At 42.6% G+C, this 23,990-nt stretch overlaps 1 protein-coding gene across 1 annotated transcript in view; it reads right to left on the minus strand.

The window, feature by feature from the left end:
* LOC126986936 (uncharacterized) overlaps nt 1–23,990 on the minus strand; it is a 59,865-nt gene that overhangs the window by 21,991 nt on the left and 13,884 nt on the right. Inside the window, exons 2-16 of the mRNA XM_050843455.1 lie at nt 16,704–16,898; nt 15,648–15,863; nt 14,203–14,309; nt 13,508–13,649; nt 11,663–11,724; nt 10,152–10,266; nt 9,934–10,010; nt 9,358–9,460; nt 8,647–8,880; nt 6,265–6,367; nt 6,007–6,102; nt 3,615–3,693; nt 2,413–2,518; nt 1,891–2,054; nt 723–793 (exon numbers count right to left, since the gene is read on the minus strand). Of these exons, the coding sequence (XP_050699412.1) occupies nt 723–793; nt 1,891–2,054; nt 2,413–2,518; nt 3,615–3,693; nt 6,007–6,102; nt 6,265–6,367; nt 8,647–8,880; nt 9,358–9,460; nt 9,934–10,010; nt 10,152–10,266; nt 11,663–11,724; nt 13,508–13,649; nt 14,203–14,309; nt 15,648–15,863; nt 16,704–16,898 (1,870 nt within the window). The remainder of the gene's footprint in view (nt 1–722; nt 794–1,890; nt 2,055–2,412; nt 2,519–3,614; nt 3,694–6,006; nt 6,103–6,264; nt 6,368–8,646; nt 8,881–9,357; nt 9,461–9,933; nt 10,011–10,151; nt 10,267–11,662; nt 11,725–13,507; nt 13,650–14,202; nt 14,310–15,647; nt 15,864–16,703; nt 16,899–23,990) is intronic.

A 23,990-nucleotide genomic window follows, 5' to 3' on the forward strand; every position in this document is an offset into this window, starting at 1 on the left:
TGGCTGTTATCGCTGCTATAGTATTTCCACTTAAAATGGCCGATGGGGTAGTGGCGGCTGCGGGGTTAGCCTAGCCCCGCACCTTACCACATTCTCTCAACACCTCTCGCTTCCTCTGCAGCCGCCACTACCCCATCGGCCAGTTTCACGTGGAAAACTATAGCGTCGATCGCCGCCATTGGTAACGATCAAAGCAAACACTCACTCAGTAACAAACGTAAATCAAGTGACTGCGAAAAAGAGGTCATGATGGAAAGAGTGAACGATTAATATAAAAAGTGCTGACTAACTAAGCCCGCCGCCGCTCCAGTCCCCGAGGCTGACGAAGGGAAGGTAGGGAAGGGTATGTTGACGAAAGCACTCAGTAACAAACGTAAATTAAGTGACTGCGTAAAAGAGGTCGTGAAGGAAAGAGTGAACGATTAACCCGTACGCTGCGAATGGCATGGATTTGGCCTTCACTGGTAGCCTGGTAACATCGAGTCCCAGGTCTTTCTCTGCCTCTGTGGTGGATAGTGGAGTGTTTCCCATGTGGTATTGGTGTGCTGGATTTCCCCTCCCACGGTGCATGCTATCTCTCTTTACAACCCCGAAATGTTCTCTCTGTTCATGTTTAGTGGCGGAAATGAAAGCGACAGTGTATGTAAGAGAGGTGCAATGACGGGGACAGGTGAGGGACTGGGGCAGGTGGGCGGCTCGAGGGGACTTGTAGCAGCACTCACGCGTCGTTGAGGCCGAGGATGACTTCTCGAGGCTGACTCAGGTTGCCGCCGTTTGTCTTCAGTTCATCCTCCTGAAAGAGAACAGACAATACTTTTCAGGGTGACTTTAACATTCATATTCCCTATTGTCGGTTCGTTCCCCAATCTCCTCTTGAATAAATACGTTAATAAAGAAATGAAAAAAAAACAGAAAGAGAATGGAAGGAAATTAATTCTCTCTTTTTCAGGGTGACTTTTACATTCTTATTCCCAATCTTCGGTTCGTTCCCCAATCTCCTCTTGAATAAATAAGTTAATAAAGAAATGAAAAAAAAAGACAGAAAGAGAATGGAAGTAAATGAATTCTCTTTTTTTTTAGGGTGATTTTTTACATTCTTATTCCCAATCTTCGGTTCGTTCCCCAATCTCCTCTTGAATAAATAAGTTAATAAAGAAATGAAAAAAAAAGACAGAAAGAGAATGGAAGGAAATTAATTCTCTCTTTTTCAGGGTGACTTTTACATTCTTATTCCCAATCTTCGGTTCGTTCCCCAATCTCCTCTTGAATAAATACGTTAGTAAAGAAATGAAAAAAAAAAGACAGAGAATGGAAGTAAATAAATTCTCTCGTTTCTAGGGGGACTTTTTATATTCATCTTAATATTCGGTTCGTTCCTCAATCACCTCCAAAATAAATAAGTTATAAAGATGTGAATAAGAAGGAAAAAGAAAGAAGAAAAGAAAAAAGAAAGAAAGAGAAAGAAGGAAAGACAAGAAAAAGAAAAAGAATGGGAAACATTTTTTTCTCTATCTCTATCTATCTATCTATTCATCTATCTATCTATCTATCTCCTATTCTCCCCCTCTCCCACTCCCCTTCTCTCCCACTCTCCTTCTCTCCCTTTCCCTTTCTCTTCCTCTCCCCCTGCCCGTTACTCACCCTGACGCTAAAAGAAGGAAAGAAAAAATATGTAAGAAAACGCTCTCTCTCCTTCTCTCCTCCTATTCTCCCCCTCTCCCACTCCCCTTCTTTCCTTCTCTCCCACTCTCCTTCTCTCCCTTTCTCTTCCTCTCCCCCTGCCTGTTACTCACCCTGACGCTAAAAGAAAGAAAGAAAAAGTATGTAAGAAAACGCTCTCTCCTTCTCTCCTCCTCTCCTTCTCCCCCTCCCCCTCACACACATACTCACCCTAACCATCCGTGCGAAGAAGTCCAGCTTATCCAGGCGCTGTGGGTAGGCCAGGGAGGCGCGCTGACCGGCACACTTCTTCAGCGCCTCCACCACGCCGTCCACTGAAGACACCACTGAGTAACACAAGCCGCCGTGATTCTTGTACTTTTCAGGGCACGCAGCTGGAGGAGGGGAGGGGCGGGAGGTCATGTTACTTGGGGCTTTCTGAGTGATGGTAGTGGTGGGGTAGGGGGGGGTAGTAGTAGTAGTAGTAGTAGTAGGAGGAGGAGTAGGAGGAGTGATAGTAGTAGTAGCAGTAGTAATAGTAGCAGTAGTAGTAGTAGTAGTAGTGGTAGGAGGAGGAGGACGAGGACGAGGACGAGGAGGACGAGAAATAAAAGCAGTAATAACAACAATTCCCGAAATACTAATAACAATCCCAGAAGAGAACAAAAAAAGAACCTCTCATGCTACACCCAACGCTACCAAAACCAAGGCAGGCGTCCCACCAAACCCCAAACACCCGCGGCAAGGACTCACGCGGGAGCTGGCAGAGGCTTTTTTCGTACTCCGCGCTGCCGGCACAGTCCACCAACTTGTAGGTACTTTGGACCTCCGTGGCCACACAGTGTAGTTTGCCGTTTACCTGCAGGGTTGGGAAGATGTCAGACAGGTTTCTTTTTTTACAGTATAGGATGCAGCTGAAGGGCCAAGACAAAAGCAAATGACAAAAAGCCCACAAAGCGATGGTCTAGTACAGGGAGCAGAAACAGAGGTCAAAAAGAGAGGTTAATTTAGGATGGAGGTGTGTCTTGTTACGCCCCTCTTTTTTTTTTAACAGTTATAGTATAGGATGCAACTCAAGGGCCAAGACAAAAACAAATGACAAAAAGCCCACGAAGCGATGGTCTAGTACAGCGAGGAGAATGAGAGGTCAAAATGAGAGTCAGTTTTGGATGGAGATATGTCTTGTTAAGCCCCTCTTTTTTTTAAGTTATAGTATAGGATGCAACTCAAGGGCCAAGACAAAAACAATGACAAAAAGCCCACAAAGCGATGGTCTAGTACAGCGAGGAGAATGAGAGGTCAAAATGAGAGTCAGTTTTGGATGGAGGTGTGTCTTGTTACGCCCCTCTTCTTTTTTTTCTTTTTTTTTACAATATATAGGAAGCAGCGTAAGATGACACATGCACAAGACAAATACAAATAACAGTAAAGAGAGGAGAATGAGAGGCCAAGACGAGAAGTAATTTTTGAATGGAGAAAAAAACAAACAAGTCTTGAAGCTGCTAATTAAGAAGCGAAGAACAACTATGAAAAGTATAACCAAAAAAATATTACACCTTCAAAAAGAGTTGCCGCTGATGTTAAAATTTTGGTTGTGTTCATGACGTGTTTGCTGTCAATGTGGTTAAGTTACTGTTTATTGTTCTTCTGTTCTGTGTTTTTCAGTGGTGGTGGTGGTGGTTGTAGTAGATGATGGTGATGATGATGATAATGATGATGACGGAGATGAAATTGACAGTGAGGAGGAGGAGGAGGAGGACTTAGTATAATGACGATGATGATAATGACAACGATAATGATGACAATGAACAAGAATAAAAAAAAACATGACAGAACAATGGCGATGATGGTGATGAAAACTGACGATGAAGAATATAACCACAACCATAACAATAACAATAACAGTGATAACGATGATGATGATGATGGCGATGATGACGGTCCAGGTAACTCACGTCGCACTCCTCGTCCCCTTGTTGACCGGAGCAGGACAGGCCGGAAGGATAACGCGGAAGGATGGTGCCGTTCACCACTCTGTTACGGCGGACAGGTGGGGAAAGGGACGCCAGGTGAGTAGACAGGTAAATACATGGACAGGTAGATAGATAAATAGACTGAGTGGATAAATAGATAGATAGGTAGGTAGGTAGATAGACAGGTAGAGTGACAGACAGGTACATAAGAACGTAAGGAGTCTGCAAGAGACCGGTTGACCTATACAAGGCAGCTCCTGTACACTCAACCCCACCTTACCTCACCATCCATGGCTTTATCTAACCTCTTCTTGAATGTATCTATGGTATTGGCACCCACAACATGGCTCCCAGGCCTGTTCCATTCGTCCACCACTCTGTTGGTGAACCAGTTCTTGCCTATGTCTTTGTTGAATCTGAATTTGTCTAAATTAAAACCATTGCCACGCGTCCTACCTGGCTCTTTCACTCTCAAAATTTTATTGACATACCCTTTATTAAATCCCTTCATCCATTTATAGACTTCGATCAAGCCTCCTCGCAACCTTCGCCTTTCTAGAGAGTGTAGATTTAACTGCTTCAGTCTGTCTTCATAAGGCAAGTTTCTCACCCCCTGAATCATCTTTGTCATCCTCCTCTGTACAGATTCTAACATCTTGATATCCTTTTATAATAGGGGGACCAGAACTGAACCAGAGATAAGGTCTAACTAGTGCTAAGTAAAGTTTGAGGATGACTTCAGCGCTCCTATTGCTCACGCTCCTTGAGATGAAACCTAGTACTCTGTTTGCCCGATTTTTAGCCTGAATGCATTGAGCCCTAGGACGGAGGTCAGCGCTCACTAGGACTCCTAAGTCTCTCTCACGCCCAGACCTGCTTAGAGGAGTGTCATTTAAGGAGTAATTGTGTAAGGGGTTATTCCTACCTACACTCAAAATGCTACACTTCCCGACATTGAATTCCATCTGCCACTTCTCCGCCCACTCATATAGTCTGTCAAGCTCATCCTGGAGAACGGCAGCGTCGCTGTCTGATTGGATTACTCTACCGATCTTGGTATCATCTGCGAACCTACTGACATCACTACTAATTCCTGTGTCCAAGTCATTGATGTAAATAATAAAGAGCAGAGGACCCAGCACCGACCCTTGTGGGACGCCACTCGTAACACTGCCCCATTCAGATTTTTTACCATTGATTTGCACTCTCTGCTTCCTATCACTAAGCCACGCCCTGATCCAGTTCAAAACTTTCCCATCTATGCCGTGAGCCTGTAATTTTAGTAATAGCCGGTGATGAGGGACTTTGTCGAACGCTTTACTGAAATCTAGATATAATGTCATAGTTTTCATCTCGGTCAACTGCCTCGATCACTTTAGTGTAGAAGGACAACAGGTTAGTAAGGCAAGACCTACCCTTTGTGAAACCATGATAAATAGACTAAATGGATAGATAGATAGATAGGTAGGTAGATAGACAGGTAGATTGACAGACAGGTAGATAAATGTAGATATATAAATAGACTGAATGGATAGATAGATGGATAGGTAGGTAGATAGACAGGTAGATTGACAGACAGGTAGATAAATGTAGATATATAAATAGACTGAATGGATAGATAGATAGATAGGTAGGTAGACAGACAGGTAGATATATGTAGATAGATAAACAGACTGAATTGATAGATAGATAGATAGGTAGGTAGGTAGATAGACAGATAGATAGACAGACAGGTAGATAAATGTAGATAGATAAATAGACTGAATGGATAGATAGATAGATAGGTAGGTAGATAGACAGGTAGATTGACAGACAGGTAGATAAATGTAGATATATAAATAGACTGAATGGATAAATAGATAGATAGGTAGGTAGATAGACAGGTAGATATATGAAGATAGATAAATAGACTGAATTGATAGATAGATAGATAGGTAGGTAGATAGACAGGTAGATTGACAGACAGGTAGATATACGTAGACAGATAAATAGACTGAATGGATAGATAGATAGATAGGTAGGTAGATAGACAGGTAGATTGACAGACAGGTAGATATATGTAGACAGATAAAGAGGTAGATGTATGGACGGGTAGATGGATAGGCAAATAGACAGGTAAATAGATAGACAGATATGCAGACAAGTAGATAGACAGATATATAGATAAATAGGTAGATAGGTAGAGATAAATAAACAGGTAGAGATATAGATAGATAGATATACAGAGATAGATAGATAGATACATACATACATACATACATTAACAGGTAAATGAATAGCTTAGTACTGAATCATTTGTCCTGAGAACTTTGTAAGGCCAGAGTTAGCACCACATACCAGTGAAGAAAAGGGATGTATGTCGGCGAGGGCGTACCTGAGGCCGGTGAGGAGTGGCTTGTCGTAAGAGACATTAGTCAGGTAAGACGAGTTGAAGGGCAGCGCCAATGAGGCTCCGCTCCTGTCGGCACAGCTGCGGAGAACCATAGCACCTGGGTCACAAACAAGCTAAAACACACTAATAAAAAGAAAACACAAACACGTACACAAAACATAAGCAGACAATCAAACAGACAAGCATACCGACACACACACACACACACACACACACACACACACACTCGCACGCACTCACTTTAGGGAGGCGGTCGTGGCGTAATACGGTGATTCTGATATTTCCGCGCTACAAAGACATAGGTGCTCTTCGAAGAAACTCTGGAAATCAGCAGGACACACAACTGGGACGAGAGAGAGAGAGAGAGAGAGAGAGAGAGAGAGAGAGAGAGAGAGAGAGAGAGAGAGAGAGAGAGAGAGAGAGAGAGAGAGAGAGAGAGAGAGAGAGAGAGAGAGAGAGAGAGAGAGAGAGAGAGAGAGAGAGAGAGAGAGAAAATTAAATACATTACTGTGCTTTTTTTTTGTATAATACTAAGTTTTTTCACCAAGTCACTAATGAAAAGCCAAAGTGGCGATATTAACATGCTATCGAGTAATGTATTAAGAATCAACACTATACCAGCAAAGGACTCAAGGGATTTAACCCGTGTAGCAGCGATGGACCGAATTTGTGGCTTTATCGTGTAGCAGCGACGGGCCAAACTTGTGCCATGATTTAAACCCCCCAAAATAGATGATAAACAAACTGATCAGAAATGTTTTGATATATATTATGAAATGGATTGTGTGAGTGATGATTTTTTTCTCATTTTTCTCGCTTAGAGGGCCCTTTAGGAAACATGATCCCCGCTGCTATCAGGTTAAAGAGAGAACGGTGACACAAAATACAGAAAACGGAACATAACGAAAAGGGAGATCACGAATTAATTAAACGGAAACGATAACGATAACACAACAAGAGCAGAAAATCGATATCTTAATAGTGCAAAAGTTAGTTAATCAACGAAAACGCGAAGAACCACAAATAAACAACAAAAACACACAAAAAACACAGCTCATGAATAGAATACAAAAAAAAGAGAACACAACAAAAACACACAAAAAAAGAACGACGAAAAAAAAAGGAAAACATCACCACCAATAGAACACAAAAAAGAAAACACAACAAAAACACAGAGAAAAACAAAAGAACGACGAAAAAAAAGGAAAACATCACCACCAATAGAACACAAAAAGAAAACACAACAAAAACACAGAGAAAAACAAAAGAACGACGAAAAAAAAGAAAAACATCACCACCAATAGAACACAAAAAGAAAACACAACAAAAACAAAAACAAAAAACAGGGACCGCAAAATACAACCCACAAGAGAACAGACAACACAAACACCAGAGATCGCAAACAGAACACAAAAAAAGAACAACAAGAACAACGAAAAAAGATCACAAACAGAACACAGAAAATAACAACACAACGAAGACAAAAGAAAACAGATCGCAAATACAACATAAAAGAGAACAGACAACACAAGGATAAGAGATCAGCAACAGAGTACAAAAACGGTAAAAAGAACACAACGTAAACAGAGAGACCACAAACGGGACACAGAAAACGGAAGGGAAACAGAGAACACAGAACACGAACGCAACACTAGAAAATAACAGAGAACAATGAGAAAGAAGACCCCAAATAACACATATAGAAAGAGAGAACACAGATAATTAAATACGAAACAAATAAAACACAGAGAACAATTAGAACACAGATCACATATGAAAAACAAAAATGAACACAAGGAACACAACTAAGAGACCACAAATACAACTTAAGTCCACCCTCTTGAACGCATCGGTCTCCCATTACGACCATTTTTCAGGGCCAGAGAGAAGATTAACCGGGATGTCATGTGTGATTTTCCCGTCCATGGCGTAGAATTCGGGTTAAACTATCACTACGGCCGCAAAAACAGTCCATGAAAATCCCAGCAACTTCTACAAGAGGCTTTTCAAACGGGCGAACTGAGGTGTCGAGACGTTTAGGAATCTCATCAGCTCTCCTCCTCATACTGATAGTTTCCTACCTCTCAAATTCCGCCGCCATGTTGCCTCTCTTTCTATCTTCTATCGATATTTTCATGCTGACTGCTCTTCTGAACTTGCTAACTGCATGCCTCCCCCCCTCCAGCGACCCCGCTGCACACGACTTTCTACTCATCCTCATCCCTATACTGTCCAAACCCCTTATGCAAGAGTCAACCAGCATCTTCACTTTCATCTCTCACGCTGGTAAACTCTGGAACAATCTTCCTTCGTCTGTATTCTCTCCTGCCTACGACTTGAACTCTTTCAAGAGGAGGGTATCAGGACACCTCTCCTCCCGAAATTGACCTCTCTTTTTGGACACTCCTTTGACTTCTATTCAGGAGCAGTAAGTAGCGGGCTTTTTTTATATTTTTCTTTACGCCCTTGAACTGTCTCCTTAGCTGTAAAAAAAAAAAATATATACGGGGTTATAGAGAAACATAGAGCAGAAGATACAGAAAACAGAAAAGACAGAAAATAGAAGAGTCAGAGAACAAAAGAGAGAGAACAGAAGAACAAGATAAGGCGCCACAGACTCACTTTCGCACGGGAGAGAGAGCGTGTCATTCCAGGCGGGAGGCACACCATCACCCTTGTCCTCACACAGCAAGACATTCGACTTCCTGCCGTTCCGTTGCTTCATCATCTCCCCAAGGCAGGTGACGCTGACCAGGGCTCCGGGGGCTCGGCTGATGGGCACGGAGCCTCCCCAGGGCGTGTAGTAATCGTTCCGCCATCCCTCCTCCGATATCCCAAGGGGCGGACACCACTTGGCTGAAAGGGGAGAAGAATAAGTGGTGGTTGGGGAGATTGTAGTGGGGGTGAGGAGGGGTTGAAGAAGGTGGTGGTGGTGGTGGTGGTGGTGGTACGGTTCAATCGAGTTCAAGAAGTTCACGGACGCTGAAGAATATTAAAAGGTTTCGACAATGTGTGTGTGTGTGAGAGAGAGAGAGAGAGAGAGAGAGAGAGAGAGAGAGAGAGAGAGAGAGAGAGAGAGAGAGAGAGAGAGAGAGAGAGAGAGAGAGAGAGAGAGAGAGAGAGAGAGAGAGAGAGAGAGAGAGAGAGAGAGAGAAGGAAGAAAAAAAAGAGAGGACAGACAGACAGACAGGCAAACAAACAGTCAGACAGACATAGACAAAAATATATAGACAGAGAAAGATAACGAACATAAATAAATAGACAATAAGAATGACAAACATACTCATAATCAAACACACACACACACACACACACACACACACACACACTCACCAGCATCATAGTCTTGGGAACGTACTCGAACTTCCACTTTCCTTGTATACAAGCTTCCACTTTCCTTCCTGAACGGCACCCACTGGCGATTGAAGAGGTTGGACTGAAAGAGACGAGAGACCAATAAGGATCCCGCCCCGCAACAACCGACACCAGATTTATTTATTTTTTTATTTTTTTAACCGTCAGTATCCTCAGACGCTTCCACTACATCTCACATCAACCATTTCCAAAGATCGAAAGGAAGATTAATGGGGTTCTAATGAGTGTTATTTTAGGTTCATGGTATTTATTTTGGCTAGTTTTTCTTTTTCATTCCTTCTTTTGGGCGGAGTTAGTTACGTAGAGGCATTGGACTTTCACAGAATCAAATAGTCATGTCACAAATGTCGCATTAGTATTTATCAACAGTTGTGTAGATAGTTTGGGTTTTTTATTCCTTTTTTGGGATAGAGTTAGGTAGAAGTGTTGGATTTTCAAAGAGTTGAGTAGACTTATTACAAACGTCGTATTAGTATTTATGTTCGGTTATGTGGCTGCTTTGAGATGAGTCCGTGCCCTCCACCATACACTCACCCCACTGTTACTCCACCAGTACGTATACGAAGAATCACCCACCACGTCCTGGCCCACCGCCGCCCGCAGACCGTCGCCTGTGGGTGCCAAGGGGGGGATGAAGATAAATGAAAATACCAGAGTTAAACATGTTAATTTAAATCTAGACAAAAAGATGTCAAAATTTGAAAACGAGACACAACTCTCTCTCTCTCTCTCTCTCTCTCTCTCTCTCTCACCCCCGTCGCCGTGCTCCACCCCCAGGGTCAGGAGGGTGTACGTTTCCCCCCCGCCGATGGTCACGTTGTGGTAGGTGGTGTGGTGCTGGCGGCCCTCGGAGGTGTTGAGTAAGACCTGCCGTAGTGTATTAAAGAAACTGCAATAACACAGTGAAAAACTCCCGTAATGAACACCACTGAGTGCCGGGGATCGAACCCGAGCCTTCTGAATAGAAGTCTGGGCAGCATACCGACAACGCCACCGATGAGCTAAAAGGTCATCGCGCCAGAGGCCACTTCTGCTCAGAAGGCCCAGGTTCGATCCCCGGCACTCAGTGGGGCCGTAGTGGATGGAGGTAGCGGGGGGGCGAAGGAAGGGAGGAGGCGAGGAGCATAAAGATACCCATTGAAACACAAAAAAATCCCACGAAAGCCTTGTCAAATGTGTGTGCTTTGACGCCGAAATGTTGAAGAATATGGCACAAGTACCCATACTTATAACCAGATGGATGGGCAGGTGAGGAGAATGGAAGGAAATAGAAATGGAAAGCATCCCTGAACCACCAAATCTTTAAAGGTGATGATTGGGCAGGTGAGGTAAAACGGGAGGAAAGTAAAATGAAAACAGCTCGACAAAATGCAAGGAGGGGGGAGGAGGTTAATGAGTGGAAGGGTAAAAAAAAAAGCCAGCACACCATAATATAGTCACTTAAATGAGATGATGTTGCCAAAAGAGAAAGGGAAAAAGATTAGAACAATGAATACATCACTCCTAGAATATGGATACAGTGTGTTGTAGTCTCGCCTCAGCCAGTCTCCATTACAGAAAAAAATGTATACTCATAGACATATTTCTAGTCACATGAATGAGCAAGGAGGTTAAAAAAAAGGAAATAAGGGGGTAAATAATTGTAAATATAAAAACAAGGGCGAGGTGAATGAGAGAGAGAGAGAGAGAGAGAGAGAGAGAGAGAGAGAGAGAGAGAGAGAGAGAGAGAGAGAGAGAGAGAGAGAGAGAGAGAGAGAGAGAGAGAGAGAGAGAGAGAGAGAGAGAGAGAGAGAGAGAGAGAGAGAGAGAGAGAGAGAGAGAGAGAGAGAGAGAGAGAGAGAGAGTAGAAAAAATGGAAAAAAATAGGGTAAAAAAGTAAAATGAAAACAATAAGTAATAAAGAAAAGAGAAAACTAAGCGAGAGAACGAGAAAGAAAAAAGAAAGAAAAAAGCAAGAAAAGAAAAGAAAGATAAAAAAATAGTCATAAATAAAAGGGAACCAAAGAAAATTAATAAAAGGAAGGAAAAAACAAAAGGAGGAAAATTGAAAAATGAAACAGTAAAACTATAAATAGGGTAAAAAAAAGTAGAAATGGAAACCAATAAATAAAAAAATAACAAAAAATAAACAAACAACCACTAAGATACCAAACAAAGTGCAGGTAAATGGAACAGGTGAGGCGATGTTATTGTTGTTGTTGTTGTTGTTGTTGTTGTTGTACGGTGCCACTGATCACCTGCAAGACCAAGACCTGTTTCTCACCTGCAGCACCAGAGGGCGAGAGGTGTCTTTCCCCATCGTCAGGTTGGCCAGAGCTTTGAACCCTGAGCCACGTCCCAACCAAGCAAGGAGTGGTGGTGGTGGTAGAAGTGGTAGTAATTGCAGTAGTAGTAGTAATTTTTTTGTTGTAGTTGTTGTTGTCGTCGTTGTTGTTGTTGTTGTCGTCGTTGTTGTCGTCGTCGTAGAAGCAGCGACAACAGCATCGCGTTGGAAAGTATAAAAAAATATTAGTCAAACGAGTGAGTGACGAGTCCAAATATAAATTTAATGTTGTTGTTTTCATAATGTTTTGTATTTCATTCCTCTCTTCTTGTGTGTTGAGAGGCAGAGAACAAAGATGTTGAGTGCAGGAGACGACAACATTAGTAACGCCAGAGCAGCCGCCAAAATAAAATATGTTATGTTCGGTCAATGAAAATATCTATCTATCTTTTTATCTAAGCAACTATATGTGTATGTGTATGTACATTATATATATATATATATATATATATATATATATATATATATATATATATATATATATATATATATATATATATATATATATATATATATATATATATGTCAATGGATCAATCAGTCAGGCTACCTACCTATCCATTTATCTATCAATCTTTACGTGGTTCTTATCTACTTGCCAACTTAATTTACTAACTTATCTATTTACATTTCTGTCTACTGTACACACACCTCTACAAATCTATGTGCCTGCCTATCTACCTATGGGCCGTATTCTTGAGCATTTCATGGCTCACACATCCACAGTTGATAATGCTTCTGTAGGAGCAGTGGGCATTTCCAGGGGTAGTTTTCCGATCCAGGGGCCGTACTTATAATTAGAAGTTATGGGTGTCAGACGGAGGAGACGTATTGTGTCCAACGAATATGAGCCACAAAACTACTCATAACTCTTGTCCTAGCGTCGACGGGCGGTTTACGAAACATTGCACGAATATTATCTTTAAAAATACATAGTAAATCATGAAATAAGGCCTGAAATATAAGTTTAACAGGTTATTTTTATGATGGGGGGCTATATAAATAGCTTGCGAGCTGGCAGTCGAGGGGGTTTGTTTACGTACTTATGACAGGATTTATGAGTCTTAGCGGTGCGCTGGGACAGGGTCGGAGGTGTTGTAAGAGTTATGAGTCGTTTTCAGACAGAGATCGCGAGTTATGAAAAGAATCGCCATTTTGTCTGCTTATGACAGCTTATAAATGCTTAGGAGCGCTTTATATATACAGCCCGAGACGGTACCTTGACCTTTCGTCTGTATCATGACTTGAAAAAAAGAATCATGAGAACCCGATTAATCTCCTCTTCGGCCTTGGAATTAGTTGCTGTGAGGGCCGAGAGCAACTGGGAAACCCGACCTGTGTCTCTGCCACCCTACTTACCAATGTCTCTGTCTGTGTGTCTGTTTACCAGCCTAACAACGTGTCTGTCAACCTGCCTATCAATCTGTGTCTGTCTACCCACTTACCAACGCGTCTGCCTATGTCTACTTACCAAGCAACGTGTCTACCTACCTATCTGTCAACCTATGTGTCTATCTACCTAGCAAAAAGTCAACCTATGTGTCTGTCTACTTACCAAGCAACGTGTCTACCTACCTATCTATCAACCTATGTGTCTATCTACCTAGCAAAAAGTCAACCTAAGTGTCTGCCTACTTACCTACCTAGCAATGTGTCTGCCTACCTATCTCTCAACCTATGTGTCTATCTACCTAGCAAAAAGTCAACCTACGTGTCTGCCTACCTACCTATCAGTCTATGTGCTCTCTGTTTGGAGAAAAAATGCAAAGAGTTCAAGGGCCTCACCGATGAAGAATTTCTCCTCATTCGGTTTCCCAAAGCCTCCAATGAACTTTTCACGTGTTTCTGACCTATAGGAAACCGCGAACGGGACCTTAAGCACCGTGGTCCACGCCCCCTCGACCTCGTCCTCCAGCTCACACCACACCTGCAGGGAGGGGAAGGGGAGATGGACGTGGGGTATGTTCGTCAGTTTGTATGCACAATTCTCCCATTGCAACTCCTACTACTGCTGTTGTTACCACTACTACTACTACTACTACTACTACTACTACAACTAATGCTGCTGCTGCTGCTGATGATGATGATGATGCTACTACTACATGGGAACACGAGAGAGAGAGAGAGAGAGAGAGAGAGAGAGAGAGAGAGAGAGAGAGAGAGAGAGAGAGACAAACAGCCAAACAAATAAATATACATACAAATAAAGCAATAGAAAAGAGACAGACAAACAAACAATAAAGGGAAAATAACACACACACACACACACACACACACACACACACACACACACACACACACACACACACAAATTACTTAACCCGCATGGAACAAGACCCAACCCAGAGAATGAAGCGAAGAAGAACAAGAAGAAGAAACAAGAACAAAAACAAGAAGAACAAGGAGAACAAGAACAAGAAGAAGAAGAAGAAGAAGAAAGAGAAAAAGACGCAACAAAACGAAGCCAGACAAACACTCACTTGAACCACAGACCCACAACGGTCGACGCTCGGCCTGACGTTGTAGATCCCGGACGTGTTAAAGTTGAGGTTGTAGACGTCGGTGCAGTCTCTTGGGAAGTCGCATTCTGAGGGGGGGAAAGAGAGCTGAAGAGGAGATCCGAATGAGGGTACTAAGGTTGGTAGTGTCAATCGCTTCCGCCTCTCACAGCAACTATATTTCCAAATGCCAAAAAGGAGATAGATCGGTTTCTAATGAGTGGTATTTTAGGATCGTGGTACTTAAGAAGGGTCAAACTACCACCAGGCTCATAAAGGGGATCAATCGGGTTCTAATCAGTGGTATTTTAGGTTCGTGGTACTTAAGAAGGGTCAAACCACCACCAGGCTCATAAAGGGGATCAATCTGGTTCTTATGAGTGGTATTTTAGGTTCGTGGTACATAAGAAGGGTCAAACTACCACCAGGCTCATAAAGGGGATCAATCGGGTTCTAATCAGTGGTATTTTAGGTTCGTGGTACTTAAGAAGGGTCAAACTACCACCAGGCTCATAAAGGGGATCAATCGGGTTCTAATCAGTGGTATTTTAGGTTCGTGGTACTTAAGAAGGGTCAAACTACCACCAGGCTCATAAAGGGGATCAATCGGGTTCTAATCAGTGGTATTTTAGGATCGTGGTACATAAGAAGGGCCAAACTACCACCAGGCTCATAAAGGGGATCAATCTGGTTCTTATGAGTGGTATTTTAGGTTCGTGGTACTTAAGAAGGGCCAAACTACCGCCAGCGTCGAAAACTACCAATGGAAATGCCAATACATATCCAAACCTCCTACTCTCCTTCTTCCTCCTCCTCCTCCTTCTCTTCCAACTCCTCCTCCTCTTGTTCTCCTTCCTCTTCTTCATTGTCTTCTTCTACTTCATTATCCTCGGTCCTTCTTTCATTTTTTTCTTCCTCTTTTCCTCCTTCTTCCTCATTTTCTTTCTCTGCTTCCCATTCTTCGCTCAGTCTCTTCCCTTTTATCTTCCTTTTTCTCTCCTCCTCTTCTTTCAATCCTTCCTCTCCCTCATTCCTCATGTTAGCCCCTTCTCGCTCTTTCGTTTCCCTTTTTCTTCCTCTTTTTCTCTTTCTGCTTCTTCTCCTCTTCTTCCTCTTCCTTATTGTCTTCTTCTGTTTCCCTCCTCCTCGCTCCTTCTTTTCCTCTTTATCTTCTTCCTTCTCTCCTCCTCAACCTATTCTTTTTCTTGACCACCACCTCATCCTCCTCATCCTTCTCCTTCTCCTCCTCCTTCTCCTTCTTCTCTTCCTCCTCCTTCTCCTTCTTCTCCTTCTTCTCCTCCTCCTCCTCCTCCTTCTTCTCCTTCTTCTTCTCCTCCTCCTCCTCCTCCTCCTCCTTTTTCTCCTTCTTCTCCTCCTCCTCCTCCTTCTCCTTCTTCTCCTCCTCCTCTTCTACTCCTGATTCTTACCTTCCAGACAGATGCTATCGATGACAGTCCACTTCCCATACTCGCACTGGGTGAGGCGCCCCGGCCACCCCCTGTCGTACCACACAAACTCCGGCTGACACTCGAAGAACACCCCGTAGAGAACCCCAGCGCCGGTCGTGAAGTTCTTCTTGGCCACGGCGTTCAGGGGCACCGGTGGGTCAGAGTCGTTGCATTGCTTCGTTATCGACTGGTTACCTGTCATGGGAAAGTTCTATGAAGGTTCTGCTCTCCTGAACTTAAGAGTTGTTGAGGTCTGATAAGGGAGTGGATGGGCGGTTGGGTTTTGTTAGGTTTGCATGAGTCTGGGAAGCTGTGGTAGATATGTTCGCGCATAATTCCGTCTCTGCCGCGTCAGATGTGGTGGGAAAGGTTCATGAAGGGTTACGTTCTCTTAAAGCGCTGTGAAGATCTTAGGAGTGAGTGGGTGGTTAGGTTTCGTTGGGGTCTTTATACGTCAGATTAGCTGTGATAGGCAAGTCCGCGCATTGTTTTGTCTCTACCGGGTCAGATGTGGTGGGAAAGGTTCATGAAGGGTTACGTTCTCTTAAAGCGCTGTGAAGATCTTAGGAGTGAGTGGGTGGTTGGGTTTTGTTGGGTTTGTATGCGCATGATCAGCTGTGATTGGAAAGGTTAGTGGAAGGTTATGTTCTCTCAAAGGGTTCGTAAAAGGTTCTCACAGCGTTCTACTCTCTCGAAATGGTTACATAGATCTTAGAAATGAGTTGTATTTTTCACTTTATATTGATTTTGTTTAGTGTGTGTGTGTGTGTTTGTTTGTTTAAGCGCTGCGTGATTTAGTCTATGGTGAAGTGTGTCCCTACTCCAACTCCAGCTTTAACACACTATCCACTCCCATATACACACACACATACATACAGTCCGCCCCTCCCTTCCCTTCCACACACATGCACATCTGTCCCCTACCCCCCCCAACACACACACACCTCCTAACTCCTAACAAACACCTCCTACCTACAAACAAACACAAACACACATACTCAACCCCTACCCCCATACAGACACACACATACTTACTTGGGTTTTCACATTGGTGGTCGTTAGTATCGTTCCACTCGTCGCCCACACAGCGAGCGACGAGGAGGCGGTGCTGGGGGTCGGAATTCAAGACCTTATTGACATCGGAGCAGTTCAAGACGCCGAGATCACCACCGGCCTTCCACGCCTGGTAGCCATTGTAGCTCAGTGGGCAGTTCGACAAGACTCCGCCACCTGTTGGAAGCGATGGTGAGCAGGGAGGAAGACGAATGGAAGAAAGAAAAGGAGAAAGCAAGATGGAGAGAAAGAATAAGAGAATATATGAAGGTTTGAATGAATGAATGAAGAATGAATGAATGAAAGAGAAGTAGAAAAAGGAAAAAGAAAAAAATCAAAGGAGAAAGAGAAAGAAAAGAGGAAGAACAAATGAAAAAAGAGGATGGAAGACTAAAAGAAAATCAGAAAAGAAAGAAAAGAAGGAAAGCAGGAAAAAAAGGAAAAAAGAAGGAAGGAAGGAAAAAAGGAAGGAAGGAAAGGAAGAAAGTAATAAAGAAAGGAAGAAAGGAAGGAAGAAGGGATGGAAGGGAGAAATAAATAAAGAAAGAAAAGACAGAAAAGAAAGAAGAATTAAAGGGAATAGAAAAAAAAGAGAAAAGGCTGGACAGAAGAAAAAGCAAGGAAGATAAAAAAATAATAGAAAGAAAGAATTAAAAAAGGAAGAAATAACAAAAAAAAAAACAGAAGCAGAACGGAAGAAAGAAAGAATAAAAGAAAATAAGAAAAACAAAAAAAGGAAAGTAAAAATAAAACAAACGAACACACACACACACACACACACACACACACACACACACACACACACACACAACTAAGGTCCATCTCGGGCTACAAAGGAATACAATGCTCTCCGAAGTCCTATTTTCAGATACAATGACCATGATGAAGGCACCGATCACGCCGCCACCAAACCTCCTAGTGACCTTAAGGGGCCTAAACATTTCGTCGCCCAAGATCATAAATTCGACAAGGCTTTCGTAGGAGTTTTGGGCATTTCCTGGAATAGTTATATGACCCTGGTGGTAGTATGGCCCTTCTTCTGTACCGTGAAACTAAAGAAACTCTCATTAGAACCCAGTTGACCCCCTCTTTGACCTTTAGAAATACTGATGTGAGGAGCGAAAGGATCTCATAATATCGACCATCTTGTTTCCACTTCCTCCTCCTCCTCTTCTTCCGCTTCCTTTCTTTTCTCATTCTCATCTTTTTTTGTTGTTGTTGTTTACTCTTATTACTGTTTCATTTCCTCTTCCTCTCCTTTTTTCTTTCTTCTGTTTTTTTTTATTCCTCTTCATCTTCCTGTTTTATCATTTTTCTTTCTTTTCCTCTTTTTCTTGACTCACTTTCTCTTACTTTATCTCTTGCCATTTATTTTTCTCTTCCTTCTCCTCCTCTCCTCTCATTCTTGCTTTTCTTCTTTTCCTCATTCACGGCCTATTTCATCAATATTATCATCGTTGAATACTTTATACACCAGAGAGGGAACAAATAACGCGAAACAAAGTACAGGTAAGGAAGGAAAGAGAAAGAAAGGAAGAAAGACAGAAAGAAAGAATAAAAGAAAAAGGAAGAAGGAAAAAAGGAAAAAGGAAAAAATTAAGAAAAAAATAGAGGAGGAAAGGAAAAGGGAAAAAATGAAAGGAAGAAAGCATAAAAGAAAAGCATCTATTAGAAAGGAAGAAAGAAGAAAAGGAAACGAAAGAAAACAAAAGGGGAAAAATGAAATAGAAACAAAAAAGGAAGAAAGGAAGAATACATAAAAGGAAAAAGAAAAAAAAGAAAGGGAGAAGGGAAAAACAAAAACGTTTGCTGTACACCATAAATAAATAAAAAATAAAGATAAATAAAAAAAGAAAAGAAGGAGAAAAGCAAAGAAAAGAGGAACGGAAGAATGAAAGAAAGTATAACAGAAAAACATATCCTTTACACCTTAGACAGAACAGGTAACAGGAAAGGGAGGAACAGGTAACGATGAAAGCAATTACTGATATTCTCTCAACAGGTAACAGGAAAGGGAGGAACAGGTAACGATGAAAGCAATTACTGATCTTCTCTCAACAGGTAAAATGTAAGGCAATTATCATAGATTGTCTCAAGGGAACTTTCTGACCACCGCCAATGTGTGCAGAAGGGACTGAAGCGTCTTTGTGTTCCTTTATCTCCCTCTCAATTGTCTGCTATGTTCCCTTCGCCTTATTAAGTGTTTTATGGATATTTCTCTTCCCCGTGTTCAAGAGAAAGAATGCTGCGGAATGATTAGCGTGTGATTGTATGCGTGGTTAGTTAAGATGAAAAGGGTAGTGGTGGTGGTGGTGGTGGTTGTGGTGGTAGGAGTAGTAGTAGTAGTAGTAATCGTAGTAGTAGTAGTAGTAGTAGTAGTTCTGGTGGTGTGATGATGGCAATAATAATAATAATAATAATAATAATAATAATAATAATAATAATAATAATAATAATAATAATAATAATAATAATAATAATAATAATAATAATAATAATAATAATAATAATAATAATAATAATAATAATAATAATAATAATAATAATAATAATAATAATAATAATAATAATAACAATAATAGTAAGAAAAAGAACAAGAAGAACAAGAAGAGGAAGAAGGATAAGAACAAGACGTAAAAGAACAAGAAGAACAAGAACAAAAACTGGAACAAAAATTACAAAAACAAAAATAACAAAAAAATAGCACCAAAACCAACAAAATAACAACATAAATAACTCCACCAAACAACCAAAACACAAACACCAAAATAATAATGATAATAATGAGCGTACCTGTCCTCTATTCCAGTCATTAAACCAGACAGTCACACATTCTTCAGACTCGTAATTACCTGCACCCGAGAGGCGCCAGGTGAGAGCATACCTGGAGAGCACCTGAGGAGCCCCCGTGACGAGAGCAATTACTGTCACACACCATTACCCGAACTGCTCCCCCACTTAGCGAGGGCGAGGTGTGTGTGTGTGTGTGTGTGTGTGAGAGAGAGAGAGAGAGAGAGAGAGAGAGAGAGAGAGAGAGAGAGAGAGAGAGAGAGAGAGAGAGAGAGAGAGAGAGAGAGAGAGAGAGAGAGAGAGAGAGAGAGAGAGAATAGACGTACTGTGGCGTAATGATAAGAAGTGTGGTGAAGTGTGGAGCAGCGGGGCGGGGTGTGGTGTGGTGAGGTGTGGTGGGGTTGGGCTGGGTGGGGTGGGGTGGGGTGTGGTGTGGTGAGGTGTGGTGGGGTTGGGCTGGGTGGGGTGGGGTGTGGTGTGGTGTTGAGAGTGAAGGAAGGATGAAAGGCAAGAAGGAAAACTAACAAAAAACAGACACACACACACACACACACACACACACACACACACACACACACACACACACACACACACACACACACACACACACACACACACATACACGCAGAAGAATGTAGAATATGAAATGTCAGAACGAGGAGGAAGCAAAAAAAAAAGAATAAATCAAGAGAATTTAAGAGAAGGCGGGAGGGAGGAAAGAAGGGATTAAGTGATGGAAGAAACTGGGAGTATCATGAAAGAGGGAGGGAGGGAGAGAAGGGGAATGCATCATGCGAGAGACAAAGGGAAGGAAAGGGAAGGAGAAGGTACCGATTCATGCAAGAAGGAAAGGGTGGAGGGAGTGATGGAAGGGAGAGAGATAAGAGAGGATTGGTGTCTCCTGAGTCTGTGTAGGATAAAGAGAGAGAAGAGAGAAAGAGAGAGAAAGTAGGTTAGGGACACGTTTCCTGAGTGACGGAGGGAAGGGAGGAGGGAGAGTGTTTCCAGGAAGTGTGTCAGGTCGAAGCAGGAAGGGAGGAGGAAAGGAAGGGAGGGAGAGAAGGAGGCGTTTCAAGGGAGGAAGGAATGAAGGAGAGTAATGTAGGGAAGGAAGCGAGAGGAGGGGGTGTCCGGAGTGATCAGCCACGGAAGGAGGGAGTGAAAGGAGGGAGCCTAGGGAGTAAGGAGTGTGGCTGAGGGCAGGAGGGGGTCGTTTCCAGGGGGGGGGGGGGGGTAGGCCGGAGCAGGGAGGAGAGTCTAGGGAGTAAGGAGATTGAGTTTCTGAGAGAGGGAAGGCATGAATGGGGCTTCTCCAGAGTGTGTTGGGCCGCGGTAGGGAAGGAGGGAGGGAGGAAGAGTCTTGGGAGGGAGGACAGCGGCGAGGAAAGGAAGGGCAGAAGGGGGGCGTCTCCAGGGCGTGTGTAGGGCCATGGGAGGGAGGGAGGAGAGCCTTGGGAGTAGGGAGGGTAAGTGTATAAGGAAGGAGGGGCAGGAAGGGGGGTGTTTCCAAGGGGGGGAGGGGGGGTTAGACCGCGGCAAGGGAAGAAAGCTTTGGGAGGAAGGAGAGTGGATGAGGACAGGAAGGACAGGAGGGGGCAGCGGCAGGGAGCAAGGAAGTAGCCGAGGGTAAGGAAGCAAGGAGGGGGCGTTTCCAGGGTGTGTGTTGGGCCGCGGTGGCACACGCGGCCGTCATTAGAGGTGAATAAATGATGTGCTTCTGGTGCGGGTCACGATGGATCACTTGTCGGGGCCGGCACAAAAAAAGTCTGACGAGTGGCGCTCTTCCGGCGGTACATGGCCTGCCTGATTGAAAAGGGAGGAGGAGGAGGAGGAGGAATACAAAGGAAAAGCAAACAGCAACAGATCTCTTGGTCCTAACTAGGCTGTTTATTGTTGCTACCATCTACTCTAATCTACGAGTCAGAGACACAGGACAGCAAAGGTGAAGGCTCCTCCCCTCCCACCAGTCCCTCCAGCCCAAGCTAGCAAGAAAAGAAATACCATGTAGTATAGAAAAACTACAATGGAATTTTATATGGATAGAAGGCAGGTCATACACGACGACCAAGCTAACACTACTTTGTTACACCGGAGCAAAATAACGGATGTTCGGGTTAGCTTCTAAATATTTGTCTAGTCGGTTTTTGAACGTGTAAATGGTTTCGCTATCGACGACGTTCTGAGGCAGACCATTCCATACACTGATGACACGGTTGAAGAAGTGCTTTGATTCACTTGAGTTGAAACGCTTCCTCGTTATTTTGTATCCATTGTTTCTTGTTACGCTTGATTGAGAGACTGTAAAATAATCATGAACATTAACGTTGTCGAATCCCTTGAACATTTTAAACACTTCGATAAGGTCACCTCTTAGCCTGCGCTTTGATAAGCTGAATAAGTTCAGTTCTTTAAGTCTGTCTTCGTACGGTTTATTTCGCAGTCTAGGGATCGTTTCAGTAACTGAACGCAATACTCAAGATGTGGGCGAACTAACGAACTGAACAGTGTCAATATTACTTTTTCTGATTTATGTTCAAATGTACGACCAATAAATCCGATCAGTTTGTTGGCAGTTTTTACTACTTCGTGCAATGTTGACTCGGTTTATGATCGTTCAAAATTATTACTCCAAGATCTGTTTCTTTACTGGCTTCAGAAAGTCGCACTCCGTTAATTTGATAATGAATACGATCGTTGTTGATTCCGATATGCATAACCTTGCACTTTTCAATGCTGAAATCCATTTGCCATATTGAACGGTTTCTCTTCACTGGAAGGTTAAAGTCTCCCACAATTACTGCCTCGCAACTGTTACTCGTTTCTAATATTAATTCACTTAATGCGTGGTCGATATTAAGAGTCTGCCTCGGCGATCTGTAGATAAGTCCAACTACTATTTTACAAGATTTATATTTAATTTCAATGAAGACCATGTCCACATTGGTTATCATATCTGTTTTCACGAATACTGGATGGAGAGAGTTGTGGATATAAAAGATAACGTCTCCACCCTGTCTGTTCTCTCTTTCATTTCCTACTCGTTGGTAGGAGGATATACAGAATGAATAAATAAACCGGACTTTTATGGAAGCTTCGCACGATAGCAGAAAGTCTTTACACACCAACACAAAAGGGAATAAGAAATGAAGTGAAAAATAAAAGTAAATCTGATTAATTGCCTCGGTATTTCTGACACACACACACACACACACACACACACACACACACACACACACACACACACACACACACAAATATAACCAAGCATAAAATAAAGGAGGAGGAGGAGGAGGAGGAGACCAGAAAGTAGTTAAGCAAATATTCAGACCGCCAAATAGAAATCATTCGGCCCCGAAATTATTTGAAAAGGAGGAAGAGGAAGAAGAAGAGGAAGGAGAAGAGGAAGAAGAAGAGGAAGGAGAAGAGGAAAAAGAGGAGGAATAACAATAAATGAAAAATTAAAAACAAAAAAGAATTAGATAAGGAGCAAGAAGAGAAAATAAACAAGGAAAGAAATAAGTAATAGGAAAACAAAAAATAAAGAAAATGAAAGGAAGGAAGAAAAAGAAAGAAAAGGAGGAAGGAAAGAAACACTAAACGAAAAAAAATATATGAAGGAAAGAAAGAAAGAAGGAAGGAAAAATAGATGAATATAGATAAATAGATAGACAAATACACAGAGATATATTTAAAAAAAAGAGAAAAAGAAGAAAAGTCCGAAGAATTAAAAAGAAGTAAAAAGACAGGAGACAGGAACGAACAAATTAAACAAAACACCTAAACAAATAAACAAACAGAATTTTTAAAAAGTCAACGAAATTAGAATACAAAAGTGAGGAGGAGGAGAAGAAAAGAGCACACACTTAACACTTTTAACAAATGAGCGCAATACAGGCAAGGAGGAATGGCGCAAATTATACACTTAAACACATTCACGGCGCCAGCAATTCTACAGGTTGTGAATATTCTATGGCGACAACAAGCACGAAATTACTCGCACACAAGAACCAGAATCCTACACGCTGCATGCATTTCCTGAGGGTTGGGGGAAGGGGGAAGGAGGAATGTGTGGAGAGGGAGGGAGAGAAGGAAGAGAGATGGTTGTGTAGGGGAGAGAGAGAGAGAGAGAGAGAGAGAGAGAGAGAGAGAGAGAGAGAGAGAGAGAGAGAGAGAGAGAGAGAGAGAGAGAGAGAGAGAGAGAGAGAAAGTAAAGAAGGGAGAAGTGAAGAAGGGAAATGAGGAAGAGAAAAGGAGAGAGGGGAGAGAAATAGATAAGAAAATGGAAAGGGTTAAAAGAGAGTGAAGGGGGAGAGAAAAATGGAGGAGAAAGAGGAGGAGGGAGTACAGGAAAGGAAGGGAATGGAGAAAAAGAGGAAAGTGGAGAGAGAAGGAGACGGAGGGACAAAAGAGGAAAAAGAGGCAAAAGGGTAGAGAGGGGAAGGAACGAAAGGAAGGGAGAGACGGGGAAGTGGAGAGAAG

This window comes from Eriocheir sinensis, chromosome 63 (assembly GCF_024679095.1).
Source record: "Eriocheir sinensis breed Jianghai 21 chromosome 63, ASM2467909v1, whole genome shotgun sequence".
In the NCBI taxonomy this organism is placed as follows: Eukaryota; Metazoa; Arthropoda; class Malacostraca; order Decapoda; family Varunidae; genus Eriocheir; species Eriocheir sinensis.